The sequence below is a fragment of the Oreochromis aureus genome, linkage group 12 (assembly GCF_013358895.1).
Source record: "Oreochromis aureus strain Israel breed Guangdong linkage group 12, ZZ_aureus, whole genome shotgun sequence".
Taxonomy (NCBI): domain Eukaryota; kingdom Metazoa; phylum Chordata; class Actinopteri; order Cichliformes; family Cichlidae; genus Oreochromis; species Oreochromis aureus.
This window is the reverse complement of record NC_052953.1, coordinates 5859611-5874275: the sequence shown is the minus strand read 5'-3', so window position 1 is coordinate 5874275 and position 14665 is coordinate 5859611. Positions and strand designations below refer to the sequence as shown.

Below are 14665 nucleotides of genomic sequence, written 5' to 3'. Positions count from 1 at the left end.
CCAACACCAATTTCAGGAGCGTCTCATCGTGTGAACCTGTGTTGGCATGGATGTCTGTTTTAGGAGCCACTGCTACCAAATACACTCTGTGTTTTTCTTCAACTGTCTTCAATGTGGTCCTGAAAACCTGAAGTAATTTACATGAAAATAACACTTTCAGAAAAGTTATTCACTTTGTTACTTACTCCTGGACCACGATGCAAGCACGTGTATAAAGGACATAAGAAGAAGAGTGAATATGAGCTGGGAATTGTAAATTGCTCACAGCAGCAGTAAAGTATATTTGTTTCATTTCTCTTACATAGTGATAATGCAATTTTAAGACAGTATGGTGGTGGGCTTGTGCAAATGGACTAATGTGCACAATAGGTCTAAATGGGTGGTTGGGGGGCAGCAGGGTGCTCAGGAGCCGTCAGCTTGTGGGAAGAAACTGTTGAACAGTTTGTAGAACCTGCTCCTGGAGAGGGGTGTAAAGTATGTGAGCTCTGGGATGACTCAGCGAAGCTTGTGCATCTGATTTCTTTGAAACTCATCAAGCCACAATGAACACATTAATGAGAGGTTGAAATGAAGCTCCTTTTTTAATCATTTAAACAGCAGATATAGGCATCATTCATCATGTCTTCTGTTCTTCACTCCTTTTCCAAAGCTGCTTTCCTGATCTATTAAAGACATGCGTCAACATTTAATGACTGAAAGCATTGGCAGTTATTTTTGAATTCGCCTAAATGCAAAATTTGCAAAAATGTGGGGAGGAGAGTATTTAAATGCGTCATGTTTGTAGCAGTCAGTTTACTCCAAAGTGCACCATTACTTAAAGTTGGAAAAAATGTTACTGTGCGCTTTATTTAGCTGCAGTAGTTGCTGTGAGGTGTGCCGGGTAGTTATCCAAAGGAGCATGTAATTGATGTGGGTGGATTGCTTCAAACTGTGGGGGCTTTGGTTTTTTTCCACTAGCTCTTAACCCTGAATATTTGGAGAATAGCCTCGGTTGTTCCTGGTCTTTGATAAAACTGTTATTTTAATACAACACAATGGAACTTAATATGGAGTCAGTTACTTTGAGCAGGAGAGCATGCACTGTTGAGATCTGCAATATTGCAAATCAATTCATACAGTTTTCCTTCTCTCTTGTATTGGTTCCATTATAAAAGCTAGTGGTATGTCTACCAACGAGCAGCCATTTAATCGGATTAAATCAGATCTCTTAGAATAATGTATGAATCTTACAATGTGTCTTTCAGGTGTCACTGAACGTAACTGATGCCCACAGGTGGAGCTAGATTCTTCCCTTTGACTTGAAATTGTCAAATCTCCCATACAGACAGAAAATTAGAGCGAGGTGTTGAAAAATTCTAGAGAGAAATGGATATAATATTTAAGATTTCTTGCTCCCTCAATGGGTCTGCTTGTTTTTGACCTTCCAGTTTTCTCTATTTTTGTTGGATTGCTTTTGTCCTTATTTGAATTAACTGATTGCAATTTTTTAGTAGATAACCTACAGAACAGTTCCTTCAACACAGTTTTGCACTTTGTGCATTATACTAATAAATCTTATGTTTGCTGAATTGACTTCTTTGCCGAATTTAATGGCAGATTAGTCAATACGCTCATCTTCAGATGTCAGAAAACTGCACTGGATAACGATGAATATTCCTTTGCACTTTCTTTTGTGAGAAACTTGACCAGTGAGTCCAGCTGTGGACTAACAGAGTGGAATATAGATGTTTCCAGGATGAGCTTGTAGAGTTTGTTAGAAAAAGAACAGGCAGCATGGGAATAGAAGAACCGGTAGAAGTAGTGAAGTTTTTATCAGCGTGAGTAGCTGAGGAGCCTGAGCTATAGCTCCGACAGATACGGGGTCATGAAGAGGTTCTTCAGCAAATCAAGTTTCAGCTGAGCTTCAGCTCTGCTGTCCTGAATGAACTGAGCTTTTCCTCCACTTGAGAGGCAGGAGAGAGAGATGAGAGTCAAGGTCAGGTGAACCGGCCAGTAGTTTCCCCTCGGGGAAGGAGAGCTAAATGCCAAGTACTATCAGAGTGAAGGGCTGCACTGTGGCCTGAAGGTGTAGCAGCACATGCCGGATTCTGTTTCATCATATTCAGACGGGGCTGACATGACCTGAGGATCTCCACTGATTTGTAATAACTGTAGATACAAATAGCGACGTCTGTCTCATCCGCCCTGTCTGCGTCGTTTCAGTGAGACCACCTGAATGAAATTACCGTCTTGATTATTATGGAAAGCCATCCTGTGCAAATTAAAGTGTCAGTAATCTCCGGCTTAATTTGTTTTCTATTAAAGTCTAGATGTAATAGCCTCAACCACCATCTTCTTTGGGTAGTACAGTTACTTTTCTCTTTATATTTTTCAAGTGGCTTCTTTTAAACTTGAAGGGATGTAGCAACAGGTTTGCTATTTTATTAAATGTATAGGTGTTGAGTGAAACATCTGTCCTGAGTTTAGACATTATGTACAGAGCACAAAGTTTCAGTTCGTTCGATGGAGCGGTTCTCATCATACTTTGGCTACAATTTGGTCCTTCTCTCGTTACTGGTGTTCCCCCTAGTGACTGCTCCACTCTGTGTGTAGGAGGAGAGTAATTTCTGGGTTCCTAAGGGGTCCAAAAACAGCAGTCCTGGAGCAACGCTTTGGTCTAAATGCACTGTTCCATCCACTCCATAATACACCAGCATCTTCCTTTGTCCACATTCCCACCTCTCTACCAGACTTCATTAAATCCAGACTGATTTAGCAGCTCTGGGTGGCAAACGATGCTGAGATGTCTGCCTCAGTAGAGGGAAAAGTAAAAAGAAATCGATGTGCCATTTTTTATTTTTTCATCTCTCTGGTTTCCCTGTAATTCAAATTTTATCAATTTAATCATCTAAGAATGATGATTATGAGGAAAATGAACCACATACAGACTTGCAACAAACCAGCTATCCACCAAAATGAAATTATTCTCGATATGAATATTTATGCAGGCATTCTAGTTAATCACATTTTGAAAACTACATTTCGGTTTCACTTGTGTTATCTCAGTGTTGGCTGTTCATTTATTTCTTTGGAGAAATGTCCCATTCATTGGTCTGGTCAGGATTTTTTTTTTTTTTAAGATTTTGGTAGAGTTCATTTTTCTTTTGCTTCTTTTGTGCCTTTTCTCTTTTCTCTTGTTCCACTTTCCTTTGTGTCTATGCCACAGAGCCCAGCAGTTAGCTGTGGTACATACAGTGTTACATAAATAGACAGAATAGAGAGATTGCAGAGCTTGTAGGTTGTATATGGCTCTCTAAAGAAGCACCTAATGCATCTGTTTTTGTCATACAATTGAACGATTAAGGAAAAAGTACATATTTATATAATATATATACAATTTGTCACACCAGTAAGACAAGCTTTTATATTATTTAAAGCGCCTTGAGGCAACTGTTGTTGTGATTTGGTGCTATATAAACAAAATAAAATTTAATTTAATTTATTGTGACCAGATTAAGTTTGTCTTGCTTCTGTTCCAAGTGCAAGTAGTCAGAACTGGACTACCAGGGAGAAATCTAAACATGGCAACCATGCTGGGAGTGGTCCAGCAGTGCATGAGAGGAATGCAGTCTTGAGGTGGGAGCTGCCCAAATTTTAATCAGATGAGGTGTTTGATTTTTGGGAGTGTGCAGAGTCATAAAGAGCTGTGCTCTCAACCCAAACTCTCCCTCAAGACAAAGTCAGCATGGGAAATTGCAGTCATTAATTAAGGAAAAACACAATAAACCACAGTTAACTTAAAGCTTAAAGTCAGCAGGAATGAGGCAACAGGATAGAAAAATTCAGATTCAGCCGATGTACTCTAAGCCTGAATTTAGAGGTTGTGACAGAGGCAGCTGCTGCAGTATTTATTCCACAGCTGAGCTCCCCTGAATGTAATACGTCTGATATTTTCACATTGTCACGTTAAATCTCGCACTCAGTCTCTTAGAGAGGTATTAGCAGCATATTGAAATTTCAGAACTCATGAAAATGCCTCTCATAACGCTGCACAATTTTCATCTTTCAGAGTCTAAAAGTTTCACTTTTTAGAGCAGGCGCTGCTAAGCCTGCACGCGCTTGCCTCTTTAAAATGCTTCTCGTGCTGTTGGTGACTTTTGCCCGTTTTTCCCTCCCTAGGCCAGAGTCACAGACCTCAAGTCCTGCGTCATCGTTTTGAGGATCCTCAGAGACATGTGCAACCGGCTGCCTGTGTGGCAGCCTCTCAAGGGCTGGGTAGGTGACGGCTCCAGAATCAGAATAATGTTTGGCGTAGATACATGGAAGATGCAAACTGCAAGCTTTATTTTAAGTTTGTCCTTTAAAAGTGATTGGTATGTGTGACGTGTAATAAACTGCCCCAGTAACAGAATCAGGACTGTGACTGATTTAGTTCATCCTTCGCTGAGTATTTTGTGTTTGTTCGTCCTCTGCAGCCTTTGGAGCTGATCTGTGAAAAGGCCATAGCCACCTGTAACCGGCCGCTGGGTCCAGGTGAAGCCCTGCGCCGCGTCATCGAGTGCATCGCCTCAGGGATTCTCCTCCCAGGTCAGCAATCATTTACACTTTCACTCTTTTCTCTCTGCTGCACTTCAGAAGCCACAGCTCATCCAGGAATATCTTAATATTCATGAAGTCATATAAAATCTGATGAATACCTGAGAGAAATTTAGAGGCAGCTCAACAAATACAGAATTCACTGAGAGGTATGCACTATGAGTTGAAGAACTGCGGCAAATATCTGTAATATATAGACTTAGGATAAAATATAATCCCAGTTTTGCTTATATTTAGTTCATTCATTTAAACCTGAGCATGCACTGTTACTCAGCAGTGCTTACACACCTGATAACAGGTGTAAACTGTAAACTATCGGAATAGAAATCAGTCCGGAGCCTTAAAAAAAAAAAAAAAGGTAAAGCAGCCAACATGTACAGAAACTGCTTTTCATTCAGAGTAACATTACATTTGGTCAAAATGAGGATCTACTTGCAGAACATGACAGCAAAGACCAACAAACCAAAGAAAGCTGAAAGAAAAATAAAATCTTACAAACAATTCTGCTGCATTCGATTTTATTTGTATAGCGACGATTCATAACAACTGTCCCCTCGATGCACTTTATATTATAATGCTAAGACCCTACAATATTAGAAAGAAACCCCAATGATGACATGATGCCCTAAGCACGTGGCGACAGTGGGAAGGAAAAACTCCCTTTTAACAGGAAGAAACCTCCAGCAGAACCAGGCTCAGGGTTAGGGGTTAGTCATTAGTCACCCGCTGTGCCCCATGGTGGGAGGAAAGAGGAGGGAGCAGAGAGAGAGGGCAAAAGGTAAATGATGGGAGAGTAATTTACTAATAAGTGCATAAAAATGTTTTTGCCCTGTGCAAAAAATAAGAGAAGGCTCTTTAAAAAGTGCAGGAGAAATTCCAGCTGAAGAAACTGAAAAAGTGGCATTCAAGGAGACAGCGAAAGAAAAATCGGATACAGAACATTTTTGACAGGAAAAAAAAGTCAGCTGAACAGAAAAATGTCCGATTTTGGACAAAAACAAAGGAAGAACAAGAGAAACTCACTGTAATCATTTTAAAGAAAAAAACACAAGTAAGATTTTACCTGAGACATGAGAGTGGTATCCAGTAAGGTCATAAATGTTTTTTATTAAACTGATCTGATGGTTTCGATCATTTCTGGAGCTATTTTTATGTAAACCTAGCAGTAAAAAGGTCCTATTAGAGCAGAGGTTCCCAAAGTGTGGGTCCCGCCCCCTAGGGGGGGCGCAGAGCCATTCCAGGGGGGGCGCGGTATGAAAAAAAAAAAAAAAAAAAAAAAAAGAGCGCTTGGACACTGTGGACAGGTTTTTGACGGGGCTCCCACACAAACGCAAAGCAGGAGCTGAAGCATCGCCAAATATGTTTCCAAACCAACTTCCTTCCAAGCCAAAGACAGGAAAATATGGTGAAGCATATCTTCCCTTTGGCTTCACCTGCAAAATTAGTTTCCCTGCGTAGGGAGCAGCGCTGGGCTCTCCAAATCACGGACAAACGGTATCCCACATTCTTGATTTTTAGTTCACAAACACTTCTTGTAATGACTAACTACTCCTGACATTTTGGACATGTTAGCTCTTTATGCAGCAAAGTTACAGCGGGATACAAATAATATCAGGCTGATCCTGCCGTAATTTGTTCCCCCGGTTCAAATCACGGACAAACAGTATCCCGCAGCTGTTTATGTGTTTAAACCCATTTTGCACAGAGAGGCATTTTTTGAAAAATGTATTGACAGCAATGTTGAATATTATTACACAGGAAAAGAACAACTACACGTAAAATAATTACACCGTGACGCCTCTGCCTTTCTAAATGCAGGGACAGTAACTGCGTGTGTATATGTAAGCGTGTAAAACCTGCAGATAGTCAGATTAACAGTAACAGTATTTTGTCTCTATCTGCCATTCTGCAATTCATCTCATGTAAACAATAACGTGGCGCACAGCATGACGTGAAAAGAGGCACATACCTTTGTCGCTATGCGATGGCGAACTCTGTAATCCTCGTCCACACGTAAACGCAAAAAGGAGTTTTAAAAAAATCTGTTTTGTGAATCGCAACACTGTTTACGTGTTGACGAAAAGCCCAAACGCATAGAAACAGCTGAGTTTTCAAAAATACCCGTGTAGGTGTGGACGTAGCGTAAAAGAGTTAGTAGTATATTTTATTACTACCTGTAATTTATTGCTGTTTACTTGTATTTGGGGGGGCGCGAACATTTTTCTTGTAAAAAAGGGGGGCCTGGCAAAAAAAGTTTGGGAACCACTGTATTAGAGGATGTTTAATTAAAAAAAGAAGAACAATTAAGCTGAAGCCATTTCAGGTAACATTTGATGTTCACCAAGAATTAATGCATCACATAGGCCAAGTGAAACCGCTCCTGTGCCCTGGATTTTTACAGTACTGTAAGGTGTAGAAGACACTTGGAACTCGCTTTCATCGAGAGTGCGTGGCACATCACTGAGGATCACTCACCCTTTTTCCATCACTCAACTCAAAAGATGTGTCATAATACATGTTGACTTGCAATCTCACCAGACATATTTACAATCTTATTGAATTTGTTCTTGTTAACTTCAGGGAAAGAAAGATATGAGGCAATAAAGTGGAAAGTTTGAATACTCTCTCCAAAACAACAATATAAAAGATCAAGTGTGCGTGGCTGCCTCCTAAGAGTCGCAGCTTCCGCATGGAAGACAATCGCTGCAGTGCGTCTTTGTAAATGACACTTGTTTGAATGACACAATTTTTCATCGATTGCTGTCCCCAAGCATTTATTTTCATTTACAACCTCAATCCAGTCACCATTAATGTGTCTTCCTTGCCACTAAAATCAGAAATAATTGCCTTTGTTTTCTCTGTGTTTAACTGAAGAGACACAGATTTGTATTCACATTGTGCATTTGTTTGTGAGTGAGGCCCAGTGATGGAAAGGGTTAGCAGCAAGATACAATAAAGCAATACTTGGGTAAAATGTCCCAAAAAAAGTCAAGAAGAAACCCAAAGAGGACACTGAAAGTGGATAAGCATAACAGGTAGATACAATGGCCAACTACCGCAGGGATGGGCAGGAAAACCAGCAACACAAAACAGCCAAATAAGACAGGAAACAGAGACATAGAGAAAGAAAAGCAGAAGACATCAGGAAAGGATAAGGACAAAAAACTATAAAAATGAACACAGCATCAAAACTCCTCAGATGGTTTTAGGACTTTGAGTTTTGCATGTGACATCATGGCACATCACTTCAAGAGGTGTTTGCCATACTGGATGTGATAACTGTTAGCGATATCCAATAACGCGTATCTTGTTTACATAGAAATTATTGCTGCCATTTTTTGGCCTATATTCTGCTGCACTGTTGCATTCATCAAGAAAAGAAAGAAAAAAACCTTTTTTATCGCTTTCCTGCTGATTTGGATAAAAGAATATGGGGGATAAAAAACTCTGATACAGCGGTATCAGTCATAGTATCAGTTATAAGTTGTTTTTGCCATCCATCTACCAGCCTCAGTCCTAAACTGAAGTCGGGTTCTGAAGTTGATCATCGTCAGCAGATGTGACCCTCCTGTCTCCGGACAGGAGACAACACATTATAAGCTATGTTTATGCAAGCTAATTTTAGACTCTAACGTCCTAAAACTCTTAAAGTACTTTTCCTGTGATAAACAGTTTGATTAGATTCTCACAGCACATGCTAAGTTCACGTCTACCCGCGTCAGATCCATTCCAAAAAAGGGTTCAGTAACAGCGGGGAAGAGCAGTGAACAGAAGCTAACTGATGGAAAATTATGGATATTCTCAACAATTCACCTCAGTATCACTCTCATCAATCACAAGTGATCTACACTGACTTGTTGAGAATGTTGGGGATAATACGCAGAGCCATGTCAATATCAGAAATTTCATAAACATCAGTTGGATACCTGAGCAGTGACCACTTGATCCTGTGACTGCAGTTCCAGGCAGAGTCCCGTGACTGAGGCTTCTTACTCATCTTGACACAAAACACTGATAAGCCTCCAAACTTTTATAGGGCTTCAGATCTCATCCAGTATAATTTGAGGGGTTGTTGATAACAAAATGATGAAAATCGTGAGGCGTGAAGTTGGGAAGAGGGCCAGGGTTGCACTTCACAACATGAGTAAACACACTCAGAGGGAGTAAATAAACATCCATCCTCAGCTCCTCCTTTGCCCAATTTCTCCACATAACGAGCAAGACGCTTGCCACGAAAGTGTTTTACTTCCTCTGAGAGAAACACTTGTTTACTCGTGGTTGCCATAGTTTCTCATCTGCATAATGTTTAGCAGGTTTTTCACTCACTTGACGTGTCCAAAATGACCGACAAATTAATGTCACGTGGTAAGCTGTGACGTGTCTGCAAGACCTCAAGAGGTGGTTTTTCTGCAATGTAATATCTTTACATATATGGTCCTAAGATTCATGGCAGGCTGTGGAGTGCACTATGATGCGTTCACGGTTTCCAAACTGGGGCACAGAGTCCCAGCGGGTTCATAGCAGCATGATTTCATTCAGTTAAAATTGGTGATGGAGTATTTTCCTGAATCATGGGAACATTTATCCCCGGAGACTCTGTTTTCATTTTCGTGCAGTCCACATGAAGAAATGTTTCCTATTTACCTCCAACAAACAGAAATATGTTCTCACGTTTATTTTTTCCACCGCTGCTTGCTGCCGTGTTTGAATGCTTCATCTGGGAAAACTTCAGCTCGAGCGAGTTCGTCCTTGTGATGATGTGACTGGATTTTTAAATTTTGGCTCCGAAGTTCCTTCAGCATTGAGGGCAGTTTGTTTCATGAATGCACTCGGTCACCGATGAGTTATTATTCAGTCTGTGCACATTAAAGTAAGGTGAGCTTGTTTCATGCACTAAGGTCTTACCGAGTGCTTTACGTGAGGCATAAAAAGCATTAAGGCAGCAGGAGAATAATTTGTGTTTACCTGTTGAGTGAAATAAAGTTCAAAATGTCTGACTTTTTTTTTTTTTTTCTTCAAAGGGGGTCCAGGAGTTCATGACCCCTGTGAGAGGGAGCCCACGGACGTCCTGTCTGACCTCAGCGCCCAGCAGGCTGACGCCATCACACACAGCGCTCAGGTCAGTGAACATGTTACCCATCTGCCTACTATGATGACATGAAGTTTCCTCTTCCTGCAGTGTGCATGCTAAGCTCTTTAACCCACAACATTCAGAATATATGTCACTTTTTTTACATTATTTTTTCCCATCCATTTCAGCTGCTGGTAAGTGAGAGGCAGGGTACACATTGGACCGGTTGGCTGTCTGTCACTGGGTTAACACACAGATACACCACCATTCACACTCACATTCACACCTATGGGCAATTTAAAATTGCCAACCTAACCACACGTCTTTGGACTGTGAAGGGTAGGTGGAGTATCCAGAGAAAACCCACACAGGTACAGGAAGAACATGCACACTGCTCACAGAAAGGTGCCAGCCAGCTGGAGGATCTGAGCCTTCGCGCTGTGAGGCGAATAATCGACTAATTCACAGCTTAATTGATCTTAAGGCTTTGGTTTGCTCATTATGTATCACTTTGTAGTTGAAGGCTCGTGGCTAAAGGACATTTCAGGCTCTGGTAACCATAGGCATATATAGTATAGGTATAGGCATAGGTAACCTTTTAATTCAGTTGTGTTTTATTTATATCGCATCAAAGCACAGCCACAGCCAAAGTGTGTACTAAAAGTTCAGAATTACTGGATGACAGTAGAGGTTTGATTTTTGTGATGTTTTTTAGATGAAAGAAACTGGAGGTGCTTTGAGATGTGAGATTCAAAGTTCAAATGCTGGTCAAAAATAACACCAGGCGTCTTAGCAGAAGATCTGATATTGCTCGCAAGCGGGCCGATGTAATGACTGACCTTTTCAGAGAAGCTGTCGGGGCCGAACACCAGCGCCTCAGTTCTGCCAGGATTGAGATGGAGCAAGTTTAAAGAAACCAATTAGTAATAGCAGTGAAGGAATCACTGCGGTAGGAGAGGATGTTGAGTAATGGTAGTAATTACTCAGTAGATATCATACTGATATCTGTTTTTATTCACATAAAGGTACCGCTCTTTTTAGTATTTTAGCCATCTGCCCTATAGTGTAGGACTTCTCCTTTTCCCCTCTGGTGGGTTTCAGTGTGTTTGTATAATACTGTTTGCTTTGTGTGACAAAGGCGTTACTACTACACAGTAACCACATTCTTGTTAACCGGTTATCTGAAGTTGATCTGAGGTTACTCAGTAAATATGACAAAATGTCTCATGTGTAATAAGATGAAGGCATGATGAAGCTTACAACATTCTGCAAGAACAGAAAATATTTTACATTTGAACACCTACTAGTGTAATATTCCTTCAGTTGAGCCTTCTGAAGGAACGGAATGTCTTATTTGAAGGAAAAGAGGACACAAACTGTGGATTTAGTGAGCCGTTATGGCCCTTTTGCACAATGATACACAGTGAGGTCCATTAATTTACAAAAATTGTGTCATTGCCCAAAAACTTATGAACCTAACTGTGCTTGCACCATAATATTATATTACCACTTATCCCCTTTAGCTCAGCCAAATTACATTTAGCTCTCGCTCTTTGACCGTAGCTGTAAAGAAGTTCCCATTCATAATATGCTGTTTGCTCCTGGGGGATGAACCTTAAAAGCTTCAATTAAAGGATGTCTCACCTGTGGGCCACAGCTGTCCAGGTTTTAACTGGTGCTGGTGAAAATCTTCAGTTTCATCCAGTCTCGGATGAGAGAAGCAGTTTTTTTTTTTTTTTTTAAACACTAAATCACTAAAAGAAAAATTAAAGTTAAGTTGGGAATATTTCCGTATTTTCAGAGATCAGTGACGTCCAAACTCAGTTCCTCCCTGGAGGTGAATCAGTGCTGCAAAACCACAGATGTTCTGAATTTAGAGATCCATTTTCCATCTAAGACACTCTTCTTTATGGATGTTAGCTTTACATCTTTCCCTCTGAGAAATTCCCTTCCTGCTTTCCAACTATAAAACCAGCCACAGACACTGAGAAAAATCAGTTCATGTGCCAAGAAAGAGAAAGTCAGACTCAGCCATGCAACTCGTGAGACCTTGAAACATCCCACTAGGGTGTGTTTCGATGCCCCCCTCCACCCACTGTACGAAAGTCAGCATTTTTTCCAGTAAATCGGACATGTAACACTCCTTCCCGCTACACCAATTGATGGAGGGTTATTTAAAACGAGTCCTGGGCCTCCGCCGGTGGAGCCCTGAGCTCATGTCAGCACTATAAATAGCTGAGTGTCCACAGAATCACGGTCTCTGACCTCAGATAAGCAGCCCCTCATTGCTGCGGAAGCTTTGACAAACTGGCAGCTTAATTAGCCAGCTAATGAGCGTGGGAACACTCTTCCTCATCTACACCCACACCAAGACTACTACAACTACTACCACCACTGCTGCTGCTGCACACGAAAAAACAAAATCTGGCCCCCGGGTGGAAAGTGTAGGCTCAGCAGTGAGAAATATAAAGACATCCTCAAGTTCATCTTTGTTTTGCTCTCTTGATGAAGTGCAAGTCTGGGAATATATTTTTCCCATTTCCTCCTTTGTTTGTGCCTCGTCTCTATAATGCATGAAGTTTCTCCCAACAGAATTAGTTGGTTTACACAAACGGCGAGCAGCTCGCTCAAGTTTCCCCGATAATTAAAGCACATTGATCTGAGAATAAATGGCCCTGCTCTCCTGTGAGTGCAGGAGGGTTTCTGTGGCTTTACCACCACAGTGATGTGCCCTTATTCTGTCTGCTGTGTGTGTTTCAGCATGCGTTACGCCTCCTGGCCTTTGGACAGCTTTACAAGGTCTTGAATATGGATCCTCTGCCCGCCAGCAAGCCCTCACCGAGGCTGTTAGAAGGTGCGTGCAGACTTGTTTGTGCTCTCTGTTTTGCAAGTTTATTCGTTTCCCTGTTTTTACCTTTTTTAAATTCATTTTTGAGCCCTCTGTTCAGATACAGTCCTGCAGCATTAATAAAAACAGCATGCTTAGACGGCATGTGCAACTGAGTGGGCAGTGTGATGTTTTAAGTGCTCGTTCGTTTCCGCTCTGCAGGCGGCTGTCAGAAGAGGCTCCGGGAGGACATCGGGTCAGACGACAGAGACTTCATCAAAAGGATGAAAGGTGACTTTGACCATCAACTCGCCCGTATCGAAGAATCACTGCTCAGATGATCGAAATCCTCTTCCTCTCACTTCTGAGGCGCAGCAGACACTTAGATTCAGGCTGATACACGTGGCTGACTGTAGCTTTATATTAAACAGAGTTCATTGCTGGAAGCTCGAAGTCACACAGGAGAAACGAGCAAGACTCTGATATAATGAATATTGATTAAAAACCTTATGTTGTGTACTGTAATTTAGCTTTAAAGTGACTGAAGGGGCTCATTTATTAACCCAGTCCATATGTTTCTCTATGCTCGTGATATTTCCAACCATAAAAAAGTTTCCTACATCAATCTACTTCCCATAGTCGTTTAGACAAATTGGTTCATTGGTGTGGTGGTGGGTTTTTATAAACTTTATTAGGCTTTTGTTGTATTTTCCACATCTAAAACTCTACATTGCAGCCTTAAAACAAGATATCCTTCAGTGCATGCAGAGAGGCATGAAGGATATCGTTTCAGGGATGTTTGCATGTTTCAGGATTGCTCATCCTGATCTCTGTGTGGATGAACAGTTGGTAGCTTTTCAGGGGCAGGGGCAGTTTCAGGCGATACATCCCTTCTAAACATGCCAAGTATGGCATAAAGATCTAGCTGGAGCTGTGATCCTAAAACTTCTTTCTGCATAAGAAAACTGAAAACTTCATTCATTACATCATTATGAAAAGACAAAGAAGGAATATAAAGAAGACTGTATAGATATCATACAACATGAACAGAACACATAAATGACCCTGCTTTAGCTGCTAAAATAGTCTGCTTTCTTAAAGGTCATAATTTATCTGAAAAATGCTTAAAAGGAAGGCAAAAAGAGACAAAAACACATATGCATAAGTGTAATTATTGCAGTAAAACCACAGTCAGACACTTACAGTATTGTGAGTACATGTGGGTGAAAGTATGTGTGTAATGTGAAAGTTCAGCATGCCTCTGGTTTCTGGAGCAGCAGGATTGCTGGGTTAGATTTATTATGAATTTATTATTGTTTTATATTTTACTAATGCTATTTTTATTGCATCTTATAACTATTGCTTTTTGGTCTTTGCTTTCTTTCATATTATTCTTGGAAATGGCTCATCAAATATTAATTATTTATACAACTGTAGATACCATATGCAGTGCCCTCCATAGTAATGCACAATAGTTAACTGCAAATTGTGTTTGATTATAAGATCATAATTTGACTGAGATGAAAGTTCGAGACCAGCTTCAGCGTTTATTTAAGACCATATAATTGGATACAGGGATATAACCAAAAAGCCTCAGCTAAATGTTTAAGCTCTTTTCTTCACGGTCATCTTCTGGAGTTTTTTAAGATTTCGTTTTTAGATCATTGTGATCAAAACTAACACAAAGAGCAAACATCAACTCTGTTTCAAACTGACTCAAATTTTATGCGGAGCGTCATCAAAGCTGGGTCTCCAGATACAACCGAGCGTCTTCAGCGGAAGAACAAAGGCAGCTCGTCAGGCGAGGAGCTGTTTGCTGTTTCGCTTTGCACCAAGAATTCATTTCCCACTCGGAGACGGAGTTTTGCTGTAATGTCCCGTACCATCTGATGGAGAAAACTCTGAGGAAATGCTCTGAACTGGTGCCTCTGAACTAGTACCTGCCAGCGTGCAATCTCGTGCCAGCGCAAAGTGCTTTGAAAACACTGGAGTTTTTTGGCCACACCAGCACAGTTTGTACTCAGCACGCGTCTGCTCGCCAGCTTTGCTTCTCTGTGACTTTGTCCACTTCCAGAAAATGAAAATCTGATTGAAGGATCATTGCTTTGACCCACTGGAGGAGATCCAGCACTCGTCACAGAGGTACAAGAGGGCATAAATGAATGATCTAAAAATAAGCCGCCACATTGGAA

The 14665-nt window shown here is 41.0% G+C and overlaps 1 protein-coding gene across 2 annotated transcripts in view; it reads left to right on the top strand.

Annotated features, from left to right (window-relative positions):
* Window positions 1-14665, top strand: part of LOC116316297 (spermatid perinuclear RNA-binding protein-like) — a 104534-nt gene that overhangs the window by 69324 nt on the left and 20545 nt on the right. For both annotated transcript variants that reach the window (XM_031734841.2, XM_031734840.2), the window contains exons 7-11: window positions 4159-4254; window positions 4455-4566; window positions 9597-9694; window positions 12407-12500; window positions 12696-12764. In XM_031734841.2, coding sequence (XP_031590701.1) covers window positions 4159-4254; window positions 4455-4566; window positions 9597-9694; window positions 12407-12500; window positions 12696-12764 — 469 coding nt within the window. The remainder of the gene's footprint in view (window positions 1-4158; window positions 4255-4454; window positions 4567-9596; window positions 9695-12406; window positions 12501-12695; window positions 12765-14665) is intronic.